The following is a 20,170-nucleotide window of genomic DNA, read 5'->3' on the forward strand; positions in this document are numbered from 1 at the left end:
GCCCCAGGCTGGCCTAGGGGCTTCTCTGCACAGCAGGTCAGAGGAAGCCATGGAACCTGAGCATCACCAGAGAGCACAGAAAGGGAGCCCTATTAACCCTGACATCCCCAGCTGGACACACACCTCTGCCTCTGGCTTGCAGCTTCCCCAAGGTTTTGTGCCAAGCGTCTAGTTTTGCCCTGAGTCCTAAAATGCCTTAAGTCTCTTGTGTTTTATGGAGCTGGCTCAGAGATTGGTCTCCAATTCCTACTCTTTTCCTTCCCCTCGGAGTACACTGGATGCCACTAGATTGCCAACACAGTGCCATGGATGTCTCGCAGGGTGTTGGTCACAAGCAGCCTTTGGGTGTTGGGAGGGAATAGTTTGGGCAAGGAGCTCATTACTGGGAGCCACAACCCTCCTTCCCCGCCTCACATGCCCTGGGGATCACAGGCATCAATGGCCAAACTGGGGAAAAGCCAAATACTTAGACCTCTTCATCCTGGGGTAGTTTTCTCTCTTGGAACCACTCTGCTTTGGATATGAAACAGCAGCCACAGAACTGCACATCACCACACAAATCTTCCTCTAAGTGTTTCCTCAGAGCCTCTCTGCACGCACTTCAGATTGCAAGCGCTTTGGGTATTTACAGTCACTTTTTGCAGTACCAACTTTCTCAGAGTTTTTAACATGTGAACAATGCATATCACTTGTAAGAAAATAAGTCAGAATTAAATAACAATGGTTTGGGGAGATTTGTCTTACAATAGGTCACTTTAAGTAAGACTAAAATATCCTTAGAAGGAAAAGCTGATTTTTTTTTTCTAAAGGGAATTCTCTGACTTCTTCTATGGACTCTTCTCCAGGAATCAGGCATATTTGTGTGATTACCAGATGTTTCAGTGCACTTTCCATTGACTCACAGGTGAGAAATTAGATGGATTAAGAGAAAAACATAGTCATTTGCTGAATAACACAACAGATTATGCATCACAGTTTGATTTCAGTGTTAAGTAAGCAAAAATTTTAATTAATAAAAGAGAAACAGTAATATTTTATTTCTGCATAGTATTTGAAAGCAGTCTATAACATTACCATGACACATACCTTTTACTAATTAAATTTTATTTATGCATATTATTACTAAACATGTTCTAAAAATCAACTCACTTATCTAAATATTGATTAAATTACTACCTTTGACAAACATCTATACTTTACTACTAAAAGTACTCTCCTACAGGAGGTTATTCATAACCCTCTTTTATTTGGCATACTTTACAACCAGATTTATAATACAGATTATATTTGTTTTATTTTACACTTAATATTTCTGGACTATATGTGATCTGGTTTTGATTTCCATCTTCAGACAAGTGAAATTGCACCCTAGAAGTGTTTCCACAGACTCTTGCAGGAGACAATGTGACAAACTCAAGACTCAGATATTTATGCTGTTGGTATTGGTGTTTGGGCAAAGGAGGAAAAATATTTTCTTGTCTGAGCTGAGCACTGGCGTGCTGTAAAAGGCACTTAATCCTCCAAACTATCTCACTCTGTCTCATGTGTCTGTGAAAAGTTTTATTTGCTTTCCAATGCCTACCAAGGAAACAAGTCTTATCTTGAGAAAGGTGATGGCAAAAGTGGGTAACTACATCCCCTCTCTGCACTTATCCTTGCTTCAGAAATGTTCTTGTGCCTCTCCCCATGCAAAGAAATCTTCCACCAGCCATAGGTGGAGAGGATACAGCAATGTGAAGGCTCTTTAGCCAATTCTTCTCTTGGAGAAGTTATATATTTCAACCAGAAATGAAAGCACCACTCTAAGTTACTATTTCTCAGAAGAAAGTACATTATTGAAAAGATTTGTGCTGCAACAGAACGATAAGCGGGTTGATTTTTTTTAAAGGTTTAATTATAAAGAATCTTCTTGAAATATCTTGAAATTGAAGAGTTTTCTCCAAGTGCTTTTCAGTTTTAGAGGCAATTCACCAGGTCTTTGACATGACTATATTGATACTAAAAGGTGTCATACTCCTGGGGCTCTTGGTATTTCAGGACTTCTTATATCAGGTCTGGGTAATCTGTTGACAACAAAGAAAGCCCACAATGCACAGCAGTGTATTTTCTTGTTTCTTACATAATGATTTAAAAGAAAGAGCCAAGTGGTGATCTTTATTTTAAACTTAGTTAAAATGATTTAATTGAGAATATGGTTGGAAAAGGACAGTATATAAAAAGAATAAAAAATGAGTTAAATGGCCCAGAGAATGCAGGAGAAAAAAATAAAATGAAACAAAAATAAAGCCTACATCCAATGCCTAGACAAAGCTACTGAGAAAGTTGTGATTGGTCACTATGGCAACAGATTTTTAAATGGAAATAAAATGCTTTTAATACTGCAGGCACTTTTTTCTATACAGATCTAGTAAATTAACTCAGACTCATTAAAACATAATTTTACAATACATATTCTATATAATGTTGGAAACAGCAGTACACAAATAAACAAAATATAAATAGTTATAAAATGTTGATGTTTTTACCATATTACTGGTTCAGTCATTCAGAGGCTCAGGAGGTAAATGGTAACATTATTTATTTTCATTCCTCAGGGAACATTTTAATAACTGGTGTAAATCAAAGCAACTGTAAGCTTAAATGAGAAATATTTTCTTTTATTTTCTTGGCCTTTATACTAACGGTGTCAGGGTGGTAAATAAACATATTAAGCTCCATTCCATGATGTAAGGGTTGTTCATACACCCTCCACTCCACACTGATGGAGATAATTCACTTCTCATCCCCTTTGCCCTACATCCCACACAACACCATCAAAGCCAACCAGCCTTGCATCATTCATGCACATTTTGGATGTCTGTCAACAAGAGCTGGAATTCCTGCACTTGGAGCAGGGTTTGTCCTGTCCACTACCAATAAAACCAGCATCTAAGAGGATGTGCATAGCCTGTTTTAGACTAGCACAGCTGTATTGTCACTTCTGCATCTTCAAACTGGGTCTGTTGTGCTCGGGGAAGGCAGAAGTCAATACCCGGAATGAGCACAATGAACAGCTTACATTGCTGGGAAATGCAGCAAGCAGCCGCTGTGTGTGAGGGACTGACTTGTCAGCAATGGTTGGGAAACACAGGCACCAGCAGAGATTGAAAACATTCATCAAAAGCACTGGCACAACCCCGTGGGCATGGGGCGATTATGAAGCCACAGCAGACCTGCACGTCCCTGCCTCTCTGCTGCCTCCAGCCGTGTTTCTGACGCACTGCTTAATTTGTGATGCCTCCTCCTCCCCTCCACACATCCACCCTTTCGGCAGATTATTCGATATGCTTCATTCCGGCATTGCTTCAAATTCAGTCCTTCTGAGCAAGAATAGTTATATTCCCAGGCCAGCACAGAGCTGGCTCTTTGGTGTCTGTTTAAAGAACATCAGTACTGCTTCTGCTGAAAGTGTTTATATTTTCATACATCAGCATTTTGATCCAAGAAAACTGGCATTATAGAATAGTTTAAGAACTGGAGATCCTTTCAATCTTCGGCTGTCTGCCTGTCCTAAAACTCCTGGCACTTTATTCAATATATATTTAATATCAAGGAAATAATTTAATATATAGGAACCATCTCACAAACACCATCTCAGCTCTACCAAGTCTCACTTTGACAGGCAAGGCAAAAGTTGTTGGGAAGAACCTGATGATAATCTCATCTTCAGCCAGCTGCTGCCACGGTTCAGCCCCAGCAGGGAGCCTGGCCAAGCAGCAGCAGCCCCAAATCAGAGTGGGTAGGGAAAATGCAGCTGCCTGCAGGGCACTTTCTATGGGCAATGAATTATTTTTGCCCTGAAGGAATACATGTCTTTAAAGAACTGCTTTCCAAAGGCTTCGTTTAAACCATAGTCCATGCCCCCCTACATCAGGAGGAAAGAAGAGGCGAAGATTCACATTCATATTTAAGTTTGGTTGCAAAGTCCTACTGTTTTACATATATACTCAGACATCAAACTGCAAAAAATATGAGAAGCATTTTCCACTAAGAATAGATAGGCAAGACTTGTCTTCTTCATGTCTTAGAAATACTGTCCATTTGATTTTAAATTCAGTGTATATGCTTCGTGTTTACAACACTCATGCCCTTTGAATCAAAGAGAACCTTCATGCATTCTGGCTTGGTATCTATGGTAGTTATTTCAATGGTTTTGTAAACAAGTGCATTTTGCACATAATTTTTTCTAGGATGATAAACTAATAATTATCTTAGTAGCAATTTTTGAAGGACTATTCTTTAATATAAAATATCTTAAATTATCAGCTAACACTCCAATATCAATAGCTAATCCAAACCTGAGCTTCTGAATATGCTAATAAATACACTGATAGCAGGAACTGTAACAATGTGCAGGAATAAAGGAAAATGGATCCCTGGGACTGAAGATGGAAAGAGCAGGCATAAAAACCAAAATAAAATCCATGGAAGTATGGGCTAAGCTTTCACCACAAAGACAACAACCTCCATGAGAACAAAATTCTGGATTGCTACCATCAACTTTTGATTTTGTAACATTTGTGTACCTTAAGGCTTAAGCATGTCACTTGCTCCATATTTCTAAATTACTCTTGCTTTACTGGAAACAAAGCTACAAGGCCAAACTCTCCTAGGAGCACAGGTTCACAGTTCCTAGGAACTGTACTTCACTGACTTGGGAAGTTTATGTCTAAATGCCTTTCAGTGTCTGAGACTGTTTCCATCCCTTACAAATGAGAACAAAAGTGAAATAATATAACAAAGAACAAGTGGAGGATTCAAAACCAATAATACCAAGGTTTCAGGTTAACCAGTCACAGGGATGAATTTAAAGAGATGATTTTTCTCAAAAGATGATTTACAGCTGAGCACCTGGAGAAGACAGTTTGCACCTGGCAGAGCTAAAGAGCTTTTTTCGTATAAGAAATAAAGCAAGAAGCATGGAGATGATTTATGTAGTCTTCATACTCAGAGTCAGCATCCTGGGAAAAGAAAATCAGATAAAATATAATGATGGGTAAGGCTGGCAGAAAGATGTGCAGCAATGAAAAAAAAATCAATATTAATATTAGCAAAAAAATGTGCTAAACGAATGAAAGAGCTGTGCTTAATCCAGTTTGGGAATGGAGAGCTGATAAGAAAGAAGCGATACACTTGGCAACACAAGGGATATACAAGGTAACATTGCCCACAGAGCAGCGTGGGCAGACTTGGTCAGATGCTGCAGATGCTGTAAGGGCCAGGGCAAAGTGAGGGGCTGTGATCACTACTGCAACAGTATTTATACAAGCACGAGCTGTTCAGAAGAGATCAAAGTGTGGGATTAACTCAAATATCTGGTTTTTGCTTCAGGCCCACAGATCTGACATTCAGTACTTTTCCCTGCTCAGTATGCAAGGCTTCAGAGCAGAGCAGTGTTTCACAGGGATCTGTGCTGCTGCTGTTGAAGCAACCCTCTTAGCGGGCCTCCATCCCCTCTGGCCAGGCGTGCCGGGACACTGCTGCAAGGCAGGACCCTCTGGAGCTGGGGAGGGGAGAACCTTTGTGACACCCCCTGCGTGGGTGACCTTGGACCTGCCTCTGTACCCCACAGCACTGCCATGGGAACAGGGTTGCTCCAGACCAGGCTGGCTGGGACTGCCAGGATGTTCACCATCGCAACTTGGAGCAGCCCCACGGCTCTGCTTGCATCACCACCTTTCTTTGGGAGCATTTCTCCTTCTCCTGGCTTGCTGCCTGCCCCAGCATAGAGGTCAGGATGTTGGTTTTCACCTCCAAATTCCATTCAAGCTGTTCCCAGCACTGCTGTGGGTTACGTGGCTGCCAATAGATTACTGCTACACACCAGCAAGTGCCAAGGAAGGGGCGCTGGCTCCTCAGGAATCACACTCTGCACAGTCTGCCAGTATGCCTTTTCTCACTCTCTGCTTAAGCCTTTGTCTTCCTATGAGCAGTCCCAGCTCTGATTTTCATTCATTCCCCTGTGCCACCCATCATCCTTTTCATAACACCACCCCAGTGGTGCTCAAGAGCTCACCTGCAGCCAGCTGTCCCCTGCTCAGCTCAGCTGCTTGCTGCCCAACCTAATAAAGGACATGACCACTGAAAGCAGTGGAAATACCTCCCTTGACTTCAGGGGCTTTAGAATAAGCCTGTGATACTGCTGCTGGAGAGAGGGTCCCCAGCAACCCAACTAGAGCCAGGGACAGTGGTCCCATCACCTGAAGCAGGATGCACAGTGCACCTCGAGATGTTGTCTGCTCTTCTCTTGTTTGCTGTGTAACCTTCATGCCTGCTTCTTATGACCTGCTGTAGCCACTTCTGAGGGGCAGATCCAGCCTGTCCCCTGAGGTGCAGGTGTTTGTGTGCCTGTGGTTAATCCTGTGCTGTTTGGCACTGCACGGAGCAGAAGGAAGGCTTGGGGACAGGAGCTGTCTCCCTGGAAAAAACGTGCCTTCTCATTAGCTCTGTAATTTAGACAATTGATCCTAAATGTGGAAACCATCGTTTTTTTACTGGATACAGTATGTGAATGCACAGCACCCATGACAGTGGCGTCGAGTCTAACTTAAAAATATTGTGAATAGTGTAACTGCCATTTATATTAACCAAAGGATGAGCTTTTTATTTCACAGTACAATGTTCAGACTATTTGGCAGACCTGGGGTTTGGATGATATCCGAGTTGACTTTCAAAATCAAACTGCCACCTTGTGGTATGGTGAGGGACAGGCCTGCAGGAGATCGTACAGACAACAAAAATACAGATTGTAGTAAAAACTGGTCCCTTTTGTTCCCCCCATATCTTACACTATTTATGTATTCATATATATTCAAAACATTATATATGTTTTGAGTATACTTCAGGCAAATAAATAAAAATATTTATGTCATTCTTTAAAAAGACCATCTAACTTTTTGGGATTGTTTGTCAATTCAAAACGTAGAAACATTTCCTTATTCTTATGTGTAATTGCACTGAAACCACACACAGGAGTAGATTTTTTTCAATGTTAGACCCAAACACTGCTTACAGGAAAACACTAACTACTAAGGCCACAGTAGGCATCTATATAGGCAATACACACATCTATAATTGCTTCCTTTCTCTCTTTTAAACTTAATGATAAGAAAAACTTCTGTGAGAGTCAGAGCAGGGACACACAAATTGCTGAAGGTGAGCAAGTTGTAATCTGGTCTGAGGAGCTGTTCCTTCCTCACATGCTCTTGGACCATGACAAATGTAAGGTAATTTTAATCAGCTTTGTCTTTCACTGTGGGCCAAGCCAACACAAATTACTTCATCTTGCTTGTCAACCAAGAGCAAGCACGATGGATCAGCAGATGTGCAGTAATCTGTTAGAGCAACATGCTTGTGCACGTCAGCCTTTGAGCAGCAGAGAGGCATAGAGGTGTCCCAGCACAAATCTTTCAGCCAGATTGAACGTCCTTGTGACATATAATACCGTTTATGAAAGAGGAGAGATAAAAAGTTAATCAATTCCAAATCAGAAGTGTAGACAATTGATTGCAGCCATATATCAGTGCTTTGTGCATCCACGACTTTCCAGGAATATAGTGATTTAAAAATAAAGTTGCAGGTAACAAGAAGCCTGTAACATCTGGAGTTCACATCCTGTTCCTCTCCTCATACCAGGGAGGCAACAACACTTTTTTAAAGCCTGAAGTCACCCACTACTGAAAGTGACAAAGTAGGCAGGAGGTAGTTCTGCGTGAGGGAATGTAAAGGTATGAAGAGCCTAATGTTGACTCTGGTCTTAAAGGACACAAATCAGCTGTCTGGGACCTATAGCACCAGGGCAAGCCGTTTTCCTTCCCCTTGTGTCTATTACAACATACATTACCTTGGGAAATTAGTTTTTGCAAAGTATTTTTCATTCAAAAGTACATAGGTAGAAGGAACTCACAAATATGAACTGCTGTCTGGTACCACCTTTGCTGAGCACAGGCTGTAGGAGAGAGCTGGTGAGCAATCCTTTGGACAGGGGTCCTGCAGGTGCTGATGGGGCTGCATGAGGAATCTGGCCTCTGGAAACCCTTCAAGCAGAGAGGCTGCTCTGACTTCCACTATCACCTGGCTCACATTTCTCCATCAGCTCACTTGGCAGCCAAACTCACAGAAGGAAAAATATGAAGATTTCTTTATAATGGCAGTTGTGGTGGTGTCTGCTTTGCTGGGCAATTTAAATCAAGGGAAAATAGCGTCCTTCTAGCTATGGTCTCATCCAGCAGCCCAAGTGGGTGCAGGTGTGAGCCACTTCTAAGTGATGCATGGCAGCAGCACATGCTAGCTACATGTTCTCATCCTCTAACTGCTGTCTGTACAGGGCTGGGGCTGGCAAAGACTGCAGGAAAAAGCAGGGAGGGAGCAGTGTTTAGTGGGTGATGGGCTTGTGAGAAAGAAGTTCTGAATTTAGATGAAGGGCGAGCAGGGGAAGGAGAAGAGCCTATAGACCCAAGCAGCCTCCTGTGCTTGCGGCTGAGTTAATTCACACTCAAACTCCCTGCAGTGTATGAGATCCCCCACCCCACAATGTGGCTGTACAGCCCTGCAGCCCCCTTGTCCCAGCATTTCTCCTTCCAAGGAGCACTGCTTGTTGCCCCTGAGCTCAGCACCAGCAAGAAGAATGCTGTCCTGGAGAAGAGTGGGTTACCTCCCACATGAAGAGTGGCCTGGAAATTTTAAAGATTTTTTTTTCCCCTGAATTGCACTAGTTAAAAGGCATCTGCGGGCAGAGCATCTCATCCTCTTGCAGCCAATAAATCAGCCATGGCAAGTCTGAAAGGAAGTGTGGGTGCTTCTCCAGCTGAGAAACAACACCCAGGACTAGTTCTTTTAATATAAGTGTATGGGCAGCACCAGAAGATAACCAGTGGTTAATGAAGCTTAATGTGTATGAAGCCCATGAAGGTAACTCTTATTTTAATTGCTAGTGTGTCTGTCCTCGCTTTCATCAAAAGAGTGTGATGACATCTAAGAGTGGCATTTCGATGCCCGAAATGCTCTTCATATAAATAGAACAAGCAGATCAGCATGACTGAGTGATAAAATTACCTTCTGGTCTTCAGAAACTTCAGCATGCAACTGTGCTATGCACCTCAGTGTGCCCCTCTTCACAGCACAAACAGATACGTTTGGAAATGGATTTGGAGGAGACATACAAAGAGGGAGAGACCACAGAGGGGAAAATTACTCGAGCTGCAGCTGCAAAGTTGGTGAAAAAAGCTTTTCTTGAAGCCCTGAAGTCCAATGACTTTGAAACACTGGAAGAGCTCTTGAGCCAAAAGAAAATAGACGTGGACACAGTGTTTGAAGTGGAAGATGAAAACCTGATTCTGGCATCCTACAAACAAGGTAAATGTGGCAGCATTCACCAGACAGGAAGTAGAGGGTTTTGAGTGATTTTCAAGGAACTGTGGCCTTTTATCTCCTCTGAAGCTGCAGCATAAGCTGATCCACAGGCAGGACCGTCCCAGCAGGCTCACATGGTCAGGGCCACTGTAGCAGGGGAGCTTATCAGCTGTGTGGGCTTGGGAAGGGCAGGCCAGAGCCCAGCCTGAGCCTCCGTGCTGCAGCTGCAGGAGACTCCAGAAAGAGGAGTCCTTTGCCATTTCCTCCCAGACAACTCGGCTGCAAAGACCTGCAGGTGTACAAATGGGGTGTATACATTTCTTGCATGAACCCATTCACATGTACAGACTATTTAGAAATATAAAATATCCCCTGTCTCCGATTTTCAATTGTAGTAAAGTGGATTCTCCCTAGCTGAGGGGAAGTAAGGAAATCCTGTGGACCTTGGATGCTGCTGGATGGGAGAAACTTTATTTTTCCAAGTGACAGAAAGTGAGGATGTGGTAGTTTATCAAAACAAAAAAATAACCAGGATGATCAACACAACATCTGTTTTGGAGTGTAGAAAACCCAAAACATTTCCCAGCCAGACACTGAAAGAACTTCCAAAACCTTATAACTTTAAGCAATAAACCAAGTTTGCTCTGTGCTAAAATCAACACACTTCATGACCTACTTGCTAACAGACTCTTGTTGTGTGTTTAGAAAGCAGTAATGGTCAGTCTCTGCCAGAAGTTAATCATATGTGGAGATAAACACCTCCAGTAGTAGCAGCAGCAGCAGCAGCGCAGCAAATGCACTTTCTCTTCTGAGGCAAAAAGAAGGGACTATCTCACCTCTTCTCTTTTTCTGTGTTTACCCCTTATTTAATGATTGGTTCCTGCTCTTTTGATTTCTTAAGGGTGAGGATGGTACAGTCATGATGTACTTCCCTTAGGGACAGTGCATGAACTAAGCCACACTGTGCTGAATTTATTTTAAAATAGGTCTTCTGTCCTCAGTAGGTTAAAATGCAATCTGGTTGTGGTTTGAGACTACAGGATTAATGAATAGATTTTTAATCACAGATCATTTGACTGTAATCAGTAACTAGTCTCTTTTGAAGAATTCTCTTTGTTTTCCAAAAAGTATGGAGAGAGGAAAATGCACCCTTATGGCCTAAATCACAGTATTGTCTTCACTTTGTCTGAAAGGCAGAAAGCACTTCTATCAACTCTTATGTAAATTTTACTTTTGTCCTGAATGATAGATAACTGTGATATGAAAGGGGGATTTCCTCAAGGATGAAGAGGGGAGAAAAGTTCACCACCCCACCATTCTGACAGTCTGATCTTTGCTATAGCCCTTAGTGATGAAGTGGAAAAGAGATGTCATGGGTGACAGAGTGACTTTTCTTGTTCTCCTCCAAAGAGTCTGAGAGCTTTCAAAGATGCTGATCTTGCTTGCACCATGGCTTCTTTATGTTACTAGCCAAAGAAACAGGTAAGCTGAATGAGGTCTCCCATGGAGCACACATCTGCTTCCTGCTCAGTGTCTGTCCCTGTCCCTCTGAGCTCAGAGATCTCAGCAGGTTTGGGCAGAGGACATGGGAGATGCTCCCTGGGGATATCTGAGCACAATTCACCTGCAAGAAGCACAGACAACAGAAATATATTGTGTGCTCAGGCAGGAAAATTTTGGCTATAAAAAGTGATAACTTGTTTTTTAAGTATAATTTTCCTGCTGTTAATGTACAATTTATGGCTTGTATCTGGCCAGAAATGGAAGACCCAGCCCTGTGTGGGATAAGCCTGAAGTGTATCCCAGTTCACTGGTAACAAGGGGGAACACTGCACGGGCAGCTGGACAGGGAGGGGATTTAAGAAGCTTGCTCTGCTATATGCAGAGACTTTGGGATATCGCCTACCTTCCCTGTGCCTGGTTTGAGGGGATATGATGAGGAGGATGCCAATGTAGCCTGCACAGTCAGCAGGCTGAGTGTCCTCAGAGGAGGCTGTCACCCTGCTCGGGCACTCTGGGGCCTCAGGACTGCTGCTTTTGCCTTTTACAGTGTGGGTCCCTTGAGGACTGGCTTTGGCAGTCCCATAAATTTGGTCCTAGAGTAGATGACATGGTCTGCAGTTTCTTGCCCCCAACTTGTAATTTATCTAGGAGGGAAGAAAAATTTTCATCCATTTCTCCTTGCCACCAGCAGTTTGTTTCCTCCCTGCTTGTACCTCATGAATACTGTAAAAACTCTATATATATGACATTAGTGTTGAGAAACTGCACAAAATCAGAGACTAAAATGGAAGATTTGAATTAATTTGACCTCACTGTACATCTCCAATATTTTTTCTATGTTTTTTATATGATAACAGATTTCAGCCAGGCAGTTGTCCAAGGAGAAATAGATAAATCAAACCCAGAGAATTTTATAGTCACATTCTAGCTAAGATGCAGGTATTGTATATTAAAAAAAATAATAATTTAACCTTCTCTTGCCCTTCTGCACATTATTATGATGCTTTACTTTTCTTAAAAAGTAAATAGTAATAGTAATATAGCAATCACTTCTGTGACTGTATCTGTGCAGTCATTAAGCATATAGTCCTAATTTGGGAACAAGTATTTATGTGTTATTTGGCCTTACACCTGTTTGTAAATAAAAAAGGAAAAGATCACTGTGACATTTTCTGAGAAAAATATTTTGCAGCTAAATTTCATGCTGAAGTGTCACTGCTTCTATTTGGCTCCTCAGCCTAATTTACATCAGCTTCCAATCTCCTCACTCTGTGCTCCTCAGGGCAGTAGTTGGGGTATACTGCCAGGGGTCATCCATGTGTAATGCATCCCTGGAGTTCTGAATCCAGCCACTGACCTGAAAGATCCTGCCATCTCCCACACAGAAACAGTAGGATAAGCTGTCTGTTGAGTCACTGTCCTAAGTAAATGCTGTCATCTTATTCCAATATCACCTTTGTTCAGCTATTGGCAGGTTGGAGATCCCACTTCCCCCATGTTTTTTAGCTGTTGGCATGTCAAACCCTTTAAGCATTTTTTATTGTTTTTTTTAACCTATACCAGTCATAAAAAAGTCTAATAGCTTCTTTCAGAGTACATCTACATGGGAATTATCTCTCCTAAAGGCAGGCTATTCAGCACACATAGTAACAGTGATTAATGAAAATGAAGTTACGCTTGAGAGAACTTTGTGTGTACTGTTCTGGTGAATTATTCTCAGTAGGTGGATAGTCCTAAGAAAAGTCTTTGCCAAGGCTGGTAACACATTCTCACTTTGTACAGGGTACTGGCTTCCCAGCTACAAATTAAAAATATCCTGGGCAACTGGGCTTCATATAGCTGTCATGTATGGACACCTGGAGAGTCTTTTGGTCCTCCTCAATCACAAAGCTACAATCAACTGCCGGCCCAATGGAAAAGCTGCGATCCACATAGCCTGTGAAATGGCCAATGTTGAGTGTCTCAAGATCCTTTGCAACCATGGAGCTAAGCTGAACTGCTTTTCCATGAGTGGGCAGGCACCCTTGCACTTCTGTACGACACGAACCTCCATGCCTTGTGCCCAGCAGCTGCTTTGGAGAGGTAAGGAAAAGCTCTGGAATATCTCTCATTGCCTGGGCAAAGATGGTGAGCATGGTCTGGGCTTTCTCTTAGGAGGTGTTTCTCAAAGTAGATGTGTATTGATCCCTTCTATCCTCAGGTGTCTCATGTCTTCATCTCAGGCTCCTTGTCCTCATCTCTTTGATCAGAGGAATTTCATATCTCTTTGATCAGAGGAGAATAGGGAAGTTTCCCCTATTCTGTTTCCTCACCTCATCCATCTTTCCCTTTTCCTGGCCACTGGTCCTTACTCCAACACTGCTTCCCATTTCAGTGCCTCCAGTCCACTGCCTAATCAGTCCATCAGCAGCAGAGCTCCTCTGAAGCAGGGAGTTTCCATATCTCTTGGGTTTTTTTCTATCCTTTCCATCTAGGTTTACTTTTGAGCTATTTTCATATGAAAGGGCACCCCTCATCTTCTTTTTTCAAATTTCTTGGACCTGAATAAAATTTTCCCAACTGCTTGATTTTGAGATCTGGTCTTGAAAAATTAGATGCAGTTTTTTGTGTCATCTTTTAATTTGTCATGAATGCAGACAAACTCATGCCTAGAGGGGAAAAAAAAGGGTATTATATAAGATTTTTGTTTTCCCAAAGTAAAGTACATTATGGTTCTGGTCATCTGCAACAAATGAGGCTATGAATAGACGTAATTTTTCCATAAATATATTTGTCACACACTATTTCCTGACCAGAAAGGTACTGACACAGGACACAGTAAAAGAAACACAGTTCAAGTCCTTAGTTACAGAGAAACTGCCCTGTTTATCACACTGTGCCATGGCAATACAAATGATTTTGGGTTGGTTTAGTTACATGTGTTGCTATTGAAAGGTTTTCCTGAGATGCAGAGCCCAAGTACAAAGTCCATGCTTTGTGGGCAAAGTAATCTGCAGTCATAAATGAATAACAACATTGCTTTTCTTCTTCTGGAAAGATACATATTATTTTGTTTGGTAGAAAGGAAAATAAATACTGCCAGTTGTATCCTGCCCAAAGCAAACAATCCTGACAGCAGGAGTTGAATTTGCTAGCATAGAAAAGCTTAAAAGTCAAATGTACTCTTATGAAACGCAGCAGAGGATGAATGCAAGTGAAAGGATGTATTCTGCAGGCTCTCTCCACCCACCCATCAACAGCATAATAGTGCTTGAAGAGCCACCCTTCCCCCCAAAGCACTCTTTAAACTCTGATTTCCGTATGAGTTGAATGCTGAGACTCCAGGTAGAATGGGAAAGGTCTGGAGCAAACCCTGTCAGGTGTGCACATTCACAGAGCAGCACCCCCAAGGGCTGAAGCCAGGCTGTCAGTGAATATCCGTGCCCCAAAGTTTCCAAGAAGCATCTTCCACCTGCCATCTCCACTCGTCCCTCGGGATCCCTCCAGCTCACTGCAGTTTATCCCCCTCTGGCTGGGGCCACAGCGCAGGCAGCGCTGCTCCCGTGCTCGGTTACCCCCTCCAGACTTGGGTTGCCGATGCCATTGTCTCGGGGCCATGAGCACGACTAACACTCGGCAGGGCTCAGGAGCATTGGCGCTGCGCTCCGCAGCCCAGGGGCAGCGTGTGCCCCGCTCCGGCCCCGGCAGCCCGGCTCGCCGCTCGGCAGATGGTGCTGCTGCTCCAGCTCCGCACCGAGCCGCTCCGCTGCTCTTGGGAAACGGGATCCGCACCCCCGCCGGGGACCCTGGCAATGGGTTCTTTAATACCATCCACGGATCTGTCGTAAAATGTCCTTTCATCCAGGCTGGCGTTAACGAGGTGCTGCGGGGAGTGTTTTCAGGGTACACAGCAGAGCTGTTCGGAGTAGGAGTAATGATCTCCATCCTCCACCAGCTCTCAATTTATAGGAAAAAAAACATTTTAGGCAGAAATTTGGGCTTGCATGCTGCTCTGAAATAGAATGTTCAGATAAGGTTTTCCTTGGGGCCAGGATAGAAGTTGGATCCAAGAACCTTAAGTTTCTAAGAGTTTCCCTGGAGATTTAACCAATGCCGGATCGATCCATGCTATTTGCATTTACGCACGTCTTTCACACCAGTTGTCCACCCTGACCTTTTCCTTGGGAAGAAGGGTCCATACAGAGAGAGAAACAAATGTTTCATTGCCTTCATCTTCCCCATCATCTTTCTTTGGCAGGAGCAAATGTGAACATAAGAACAAACAACAAAGACGAGGAGACTCCTCTGCACGTGGTTGCACGTTTGGGTGTCCCAGAGCTCGTGGCCTTTTACGTGGAGCAGGGAGCACAGGTGGATGCTCTCAATGCCTACATGGAGACTCCCCTGGCCTGTGCAGCCTACTGGGCCCTTCACTATAAGGATCAGATATACAGCCAGGACCACCACCTCATCTGTCGGATGCTCCTGGACTATAAAGCTGAAGTGAATGCTCGTGATGAGGATTTCAAATCACCACTCCACAAAGCTGCCTGGAACTGTGACCACGTCCTGCTGCACATGCTGCTGGAGGCAGGAGCAGAAGCAAACATCATGGATGTCAATGGCTGTGCACCCTTACAGTATATCATAAAAGTGACATCTGTGCGGCCAGCTGCTCAGCCAGACATCTGCTACCAGCTGCTACTGAATCATGGAGCAGCTAGGATATACCCTCTGCAATTCCACAAGGTTAAGGAGGTCTTTATACAGTAGGGGTATGGAGAGGGATGGTGTCTTGAACAGGAATGGGATGAGAGATCCAAACTATCTGGATTTGCTGGAGTCCTGTCAGTCTGGGCCCAGAATGCCCAAAACATTGTGAGATGACCTATTGTAAGAGTGGTGTGATTTAACTGAAGTGAAATTACAGTTGCCTGTACCAGAAACAAGGCACAGATCTAATTTTTGCTCTAAACCAACCTGAAATGCCAAACTCTAAATGCTGGTTGAAGCCTAATTTTTCAGAGCAGATTCACTTTCTCATTTTAGAGAACCCACATCCCTTTGTCCAACCTGGCTTCACACAGGACAGGTTTAACTGAGTTATATGAAATGTGTATTTCATGGTCTCATTTCATCCACCAAAGATTAGAAATGAGACCGCTTGATTCTGTTTGTCACATTTGACATTTAAAAATCTATTCAAATCTATTAAAAATGAAATGCATCTCAATAAAGATTTGGATTATTCCCAGGAAATGTGAAAATCAAGGGCTTAAAAGCTGACAACAATAAAACCAAAAAAGTGTTGCAGGATCCCTCCTGAAAAATTTTGAAACACCTGCAAAGCCCAAGACACTAACAGAAGTATCTAACAGTGTTGTTATATAAGACAACTAAGTAATCTTGCTGAAGCCAGAACTTATTCTCTCTCATCCAGTACCCTAAGCAACAGTTTGCAGTTCCCTGACTGTGTATGTAAAGTTTTAACAAGCCGAGCAACCAGAAGACTTTGAATAAAATGCCAAAATTTTAATTGTGCCCTTTTGAACCCATGATGAGCAGGCTCTGCCTGTAGCAGAAGAATGCTTAGAGGGTATTTGAGAGCAGGGTCTGAAGTCTCCTCTTCCTGCATATTTTTGCATGAAGTGGGTCTCTCTTCCAAACCACCATTTGTCCTCTGTAAAAATGTAGGATATTTATCCCAGAGGGATGTTCTGCAGTTTTTTTTGTGAAACCTGGAGACTGCATGAGACAAAATTGGGTGAATGCAATGTTATTCCCTGCATATGAGTGACAATAGACTGGGTTTTTTCCTGTTTAGCTAAAATTACTGAGCAGAAGAGTTGTGTCGGGGTCCTTGTGTGGCTTGAAAGCCTTACTTCTGAACTGTCTCTTCTTCTGGTCATATTTTAAATTTTTCTCTAACAATGCATTTTTGATTCATGTATTGGATTTTTTTTTTTTCTGTTCCTGAGCTGCATGTGCTGAAGCAAGAATTTTTGTGCATGGCTTTGCCTGGTGTTGAGTCACTCAACCCAGGTATGAACAAGCTATCTCCAGATGTGGGTGATAAAGCCCACCCCATCCAGACTGCTGTGGAGATTAAGCCAGCATTTCTGTATGGTCTTAAACTGGGGATGAGCCTGGGGCTTCTTGCTGTGCTTGCATGGAGTGGTTGTGTCTTTTGCATCTGCAGCCTTATCCTCTCATTTTTGTTTGGCTCTGTCTGTCCCAGTTTGCTGCTGTGCAGTGCCAAGCACCCAGGCTAGCCCTGGTGGTCCTCATGTTCTCCATGCATCCTGCCTGCAGGTGCTGCAAGCCTGTCATTCCCACCCCAGAGCTGTGGAGGTAGTCGTCAACTCCTACGAACACATCAAATGGACATCTAAGTGGAAAGCAGCCATACCTGAGGATGTCTTGGAGGTAAGCTCTCAATGAGTTATAACTGAGTAAAATCCAGGCTTACTATTTGAATAACCCATACCAAACCATTAGAAAGAACACTTTTGAAAGAGAAGAACATCTCAGAGGACGGGGACTTCCCCACTTAGTATCTCCCATTTAACAAAAGCATATCATTCACTGAAAAAAGACATATTTTTGATATTTTAATTGCAATGTTATCCTTCGGAGCACCCCCTGTCAGTGGTACAGCAGGAGCTCAGCTGTCCCTGTTCTCAGCCAGTGAAAAGATTCCGGCTGTGACTGGTGTTTCTTCAGATTTTTCAATATGGATATTTATATTTCTTTTAAGTCTGCAAATATTTTTAAAGGGCCATATTACATGGGTATGACTATGTGCCTCTAGGTTCTGTTGCATGGGTCAGATTTCTGGGAAGAGGATGAGATAGCTGCAAATGCAAGGGAGAATTTAAATGAAAAATAAGATATTAAAGAGGAAAATATATGGTCAAAAGCAAAACTGTGGGACAAATTACATGTTTTGACATAGTTATCCCTTTAATTCAAAAATCCTTACTCCAAATATTCCAGTTGCCCTAAAACACACTTGTGGTTATTTTACAGCGGCACCAGGATTTCTATGACTCTTTGTTCAGCGTGTGCAGCAACTCCCCACGGTCACTGATGCACTTGTGCAGATGTGCTATTCGGGCAATATTGTCAGAAAAGTGCCATCGAGAAGTCCCCTTGCTCTCCATCCCCCTGTCCATGAAGAAGTACTTGCTGCTGGAACCAGAAGGAATCATCTACTGAGCCAGCACAGAGCAGGCACTGGCATCTCCCTTCCCGGATCCATTTGCCTCTGTGGGGTGCCAGAGATCCAGGCACAATCCTGACACAGCCCTGTGTGTGTGTCCATTTGCTGGCCAGCCTGCAAGCTGAGCTGGCATTGACTGGCTCTCCTCGGAGCTGCTCTCTTTCCCTACGCTGGGAAACCAGAGCTGCAGGCTGCAGTTTGCACTGGGGAGGCAGAGCTGGAAAAGCCCCTGCTCCAAACACTCCCAGGACACTGCTTTGTTCAGCCTAGCTTAAACAATGCTGCTGCTTCCTTCAGCACTTATACCACTGCCTGCTAGATAGCATTCGATTAAATCTGAGCAACCTTTGATATTGTTTCACTATGACTTTCTTCAGCTGTCACTTTGGGAGTAAAAGAAAGGATATTGTCAAAAATAAGTCACAGAAATGCTTTCCCAGAATGAAACAGGCAAATCACTGTGGTTTGTGACCACAGACAGGCCTTCAGTAATTTCTGTGTTTTCCTTTGCACTGCCCCTCAATTTGATGTTAGTTCACTCTTCGCTACCTGTCTGATTCCTATACAGCTTTTCCATAATTATCCTTTTTAATTGTAAGAATCTTTTCCTTTATCAACCATATCAACCAGCATGTAAACAAGACAGAAAGATGCAGCCCTGAGATTTCTGTATGTTGATACTAGTTAGCTTTGAGCACATACTGTCTCTGTTTCTGCTCTCACTGTGGCCAATGATAAATTAATATCCCGCTGTCAAGAAAGGCAGGTAAAAAAAACTTTTCCCCAAAACCTGCATAGCTGTACTTGTACCCATCCCTGATATCTCTCAGAATGATGTTGGACGTGATCTGGGAAGCATAACACCCTTCTCTTCATTGACTGTAAAATGAACCTAGCCTGCTAGCATGTACTATTCACCTCATTTTTGGTGGCTAGGTGCAGTGAGAGGAATCCCACATTAACCAAAAGGTGTTTCTCAGATAAAGATGTGTTACCTGTGCTGTTACAGACCTGCCAGGCCCCCTGCTTTGCAGTTCCTGTGCTTTTGGACCTGCTAGCACTGGTTTCCTTTACTTCTGACCAAGGTACTTTCTCCAGTCCAGGAGGATGAAATGCAGAGCAGTGGCAGTTCACACAGCAAGTATCCCACAGCAAGAACAAGTGTGTGATCTGACCTACAGGTAAATCCTAATTTTCTTCCCTTTTTTAGTTTGATGCAACCCATCTGAGCTGTTCCACTTTTCTTAGATTCTGACAATTCTGGGCTCTCTGAAAAGAGAGATAAGCCAGGCCCACCACTGGAAGCCAGTAACTCCTGACTTCTCATTGCATCCCTGACTGTGAAGCTGTCAGTCCCAATCATTATTGTTATCTCTTTGCAAGACAGCCCACAGCACACTAGGCTCTTCCCGGACAAACCAGAGCAGCCAAACTGTCCAAGTGTCTCTGTGTTGTGACAGTGACAACAACAGCATTTGAAAAAACATGCAGATTGTTTGGTGTTACAAATCAGTTGCCTTTCCTTTCCTCTCCTCTCAGTTTTCATTAATTAAAGCTTGTACACTGTGTGCAAGAATCCAGTGCATGGGTCTGTTTATGTTTAACCAGACAGCAATGAGGATTGCTATTTAACAGTTTCCCATTCCAATAAGGAATTTCAAAGTGAACACAGACCATGAATAAATGTTTTCTTATGTGGACGAGGTTGTCATATAGGTCCCTGTAATTCACTAAGCCAATGTGACATTTCCATACAGCTGCAGAGATGTCTCTATCAGAGATACTACAGTAATTTACTGGGGAGAATAATCAGCATCTGAGACAGGTTTCTATAGAAAAATCTGCTTGAGACATCCTGGTCAACAGGATTCACTGGATTCTGCACTGCAGAAAAAGGTGAATTTGGAAAGATGAAAAAGCATAGGTTATCTAAACCCACTGCTTTTCTAGGTGATGCATCTCTAAGTGAGGCATGAGGAAGAACATTTGCGTGCTGGTCAAGTCAAGAAATATTTGCTGCTTTCTGAACAGTCTGACAATGAGGCAAGCTGGGCAGTCCAGAGGAAACAGATGGAG

The 20,170-nt window shown here is 43.1% G+C and overlaps 1 protein-coding gene across 1 annotated transcript; it reads left to right on the forward strand.

Moving 5' to 3' along the window:
* Positions 1 to 9,073: 9,073 nt before the first annotated feature.
* Positions 9,074 to 19,616, forward strand: ASB4 (ankyrin repeat and SOCS box containing 4). The gene is made up of 5 exons (XM_064400616.1): positions 9,074 to 9,393; positions 12,676 to 12,975; positions 15,131 to 15,621; positions 17,185 to 17,298; positions 17,902 to 19,616. Exons 1-5 carry the CDS (start codon positions 9,180 to 9,182, stop codon positions 18,088 to 18,090), a joined length of 1,308 nt encoding a protein of 435 aa, XP_064256686.1. The 5' UTR covers positions 9,074 to 9,179; the 3' UTR covers positions 18,091 to 19,616.
* The last annotated feature ends 554 nt before the right edge of the window (positions 19,617 to 20,170 follow it).

This window comes from Passer domesticus, chromosome 1 (assembly GCF_036417665.1).
Source record: "Passer domesticus isolate bPasDom1 chromosome 1, bPasDom1.hap1, whole genome shotgun sequence".
NCBI lineage: Eukaryota > Metazoa > Chordata > Aves > Passeriformes > Passeridae > Passer > Passer domesticus.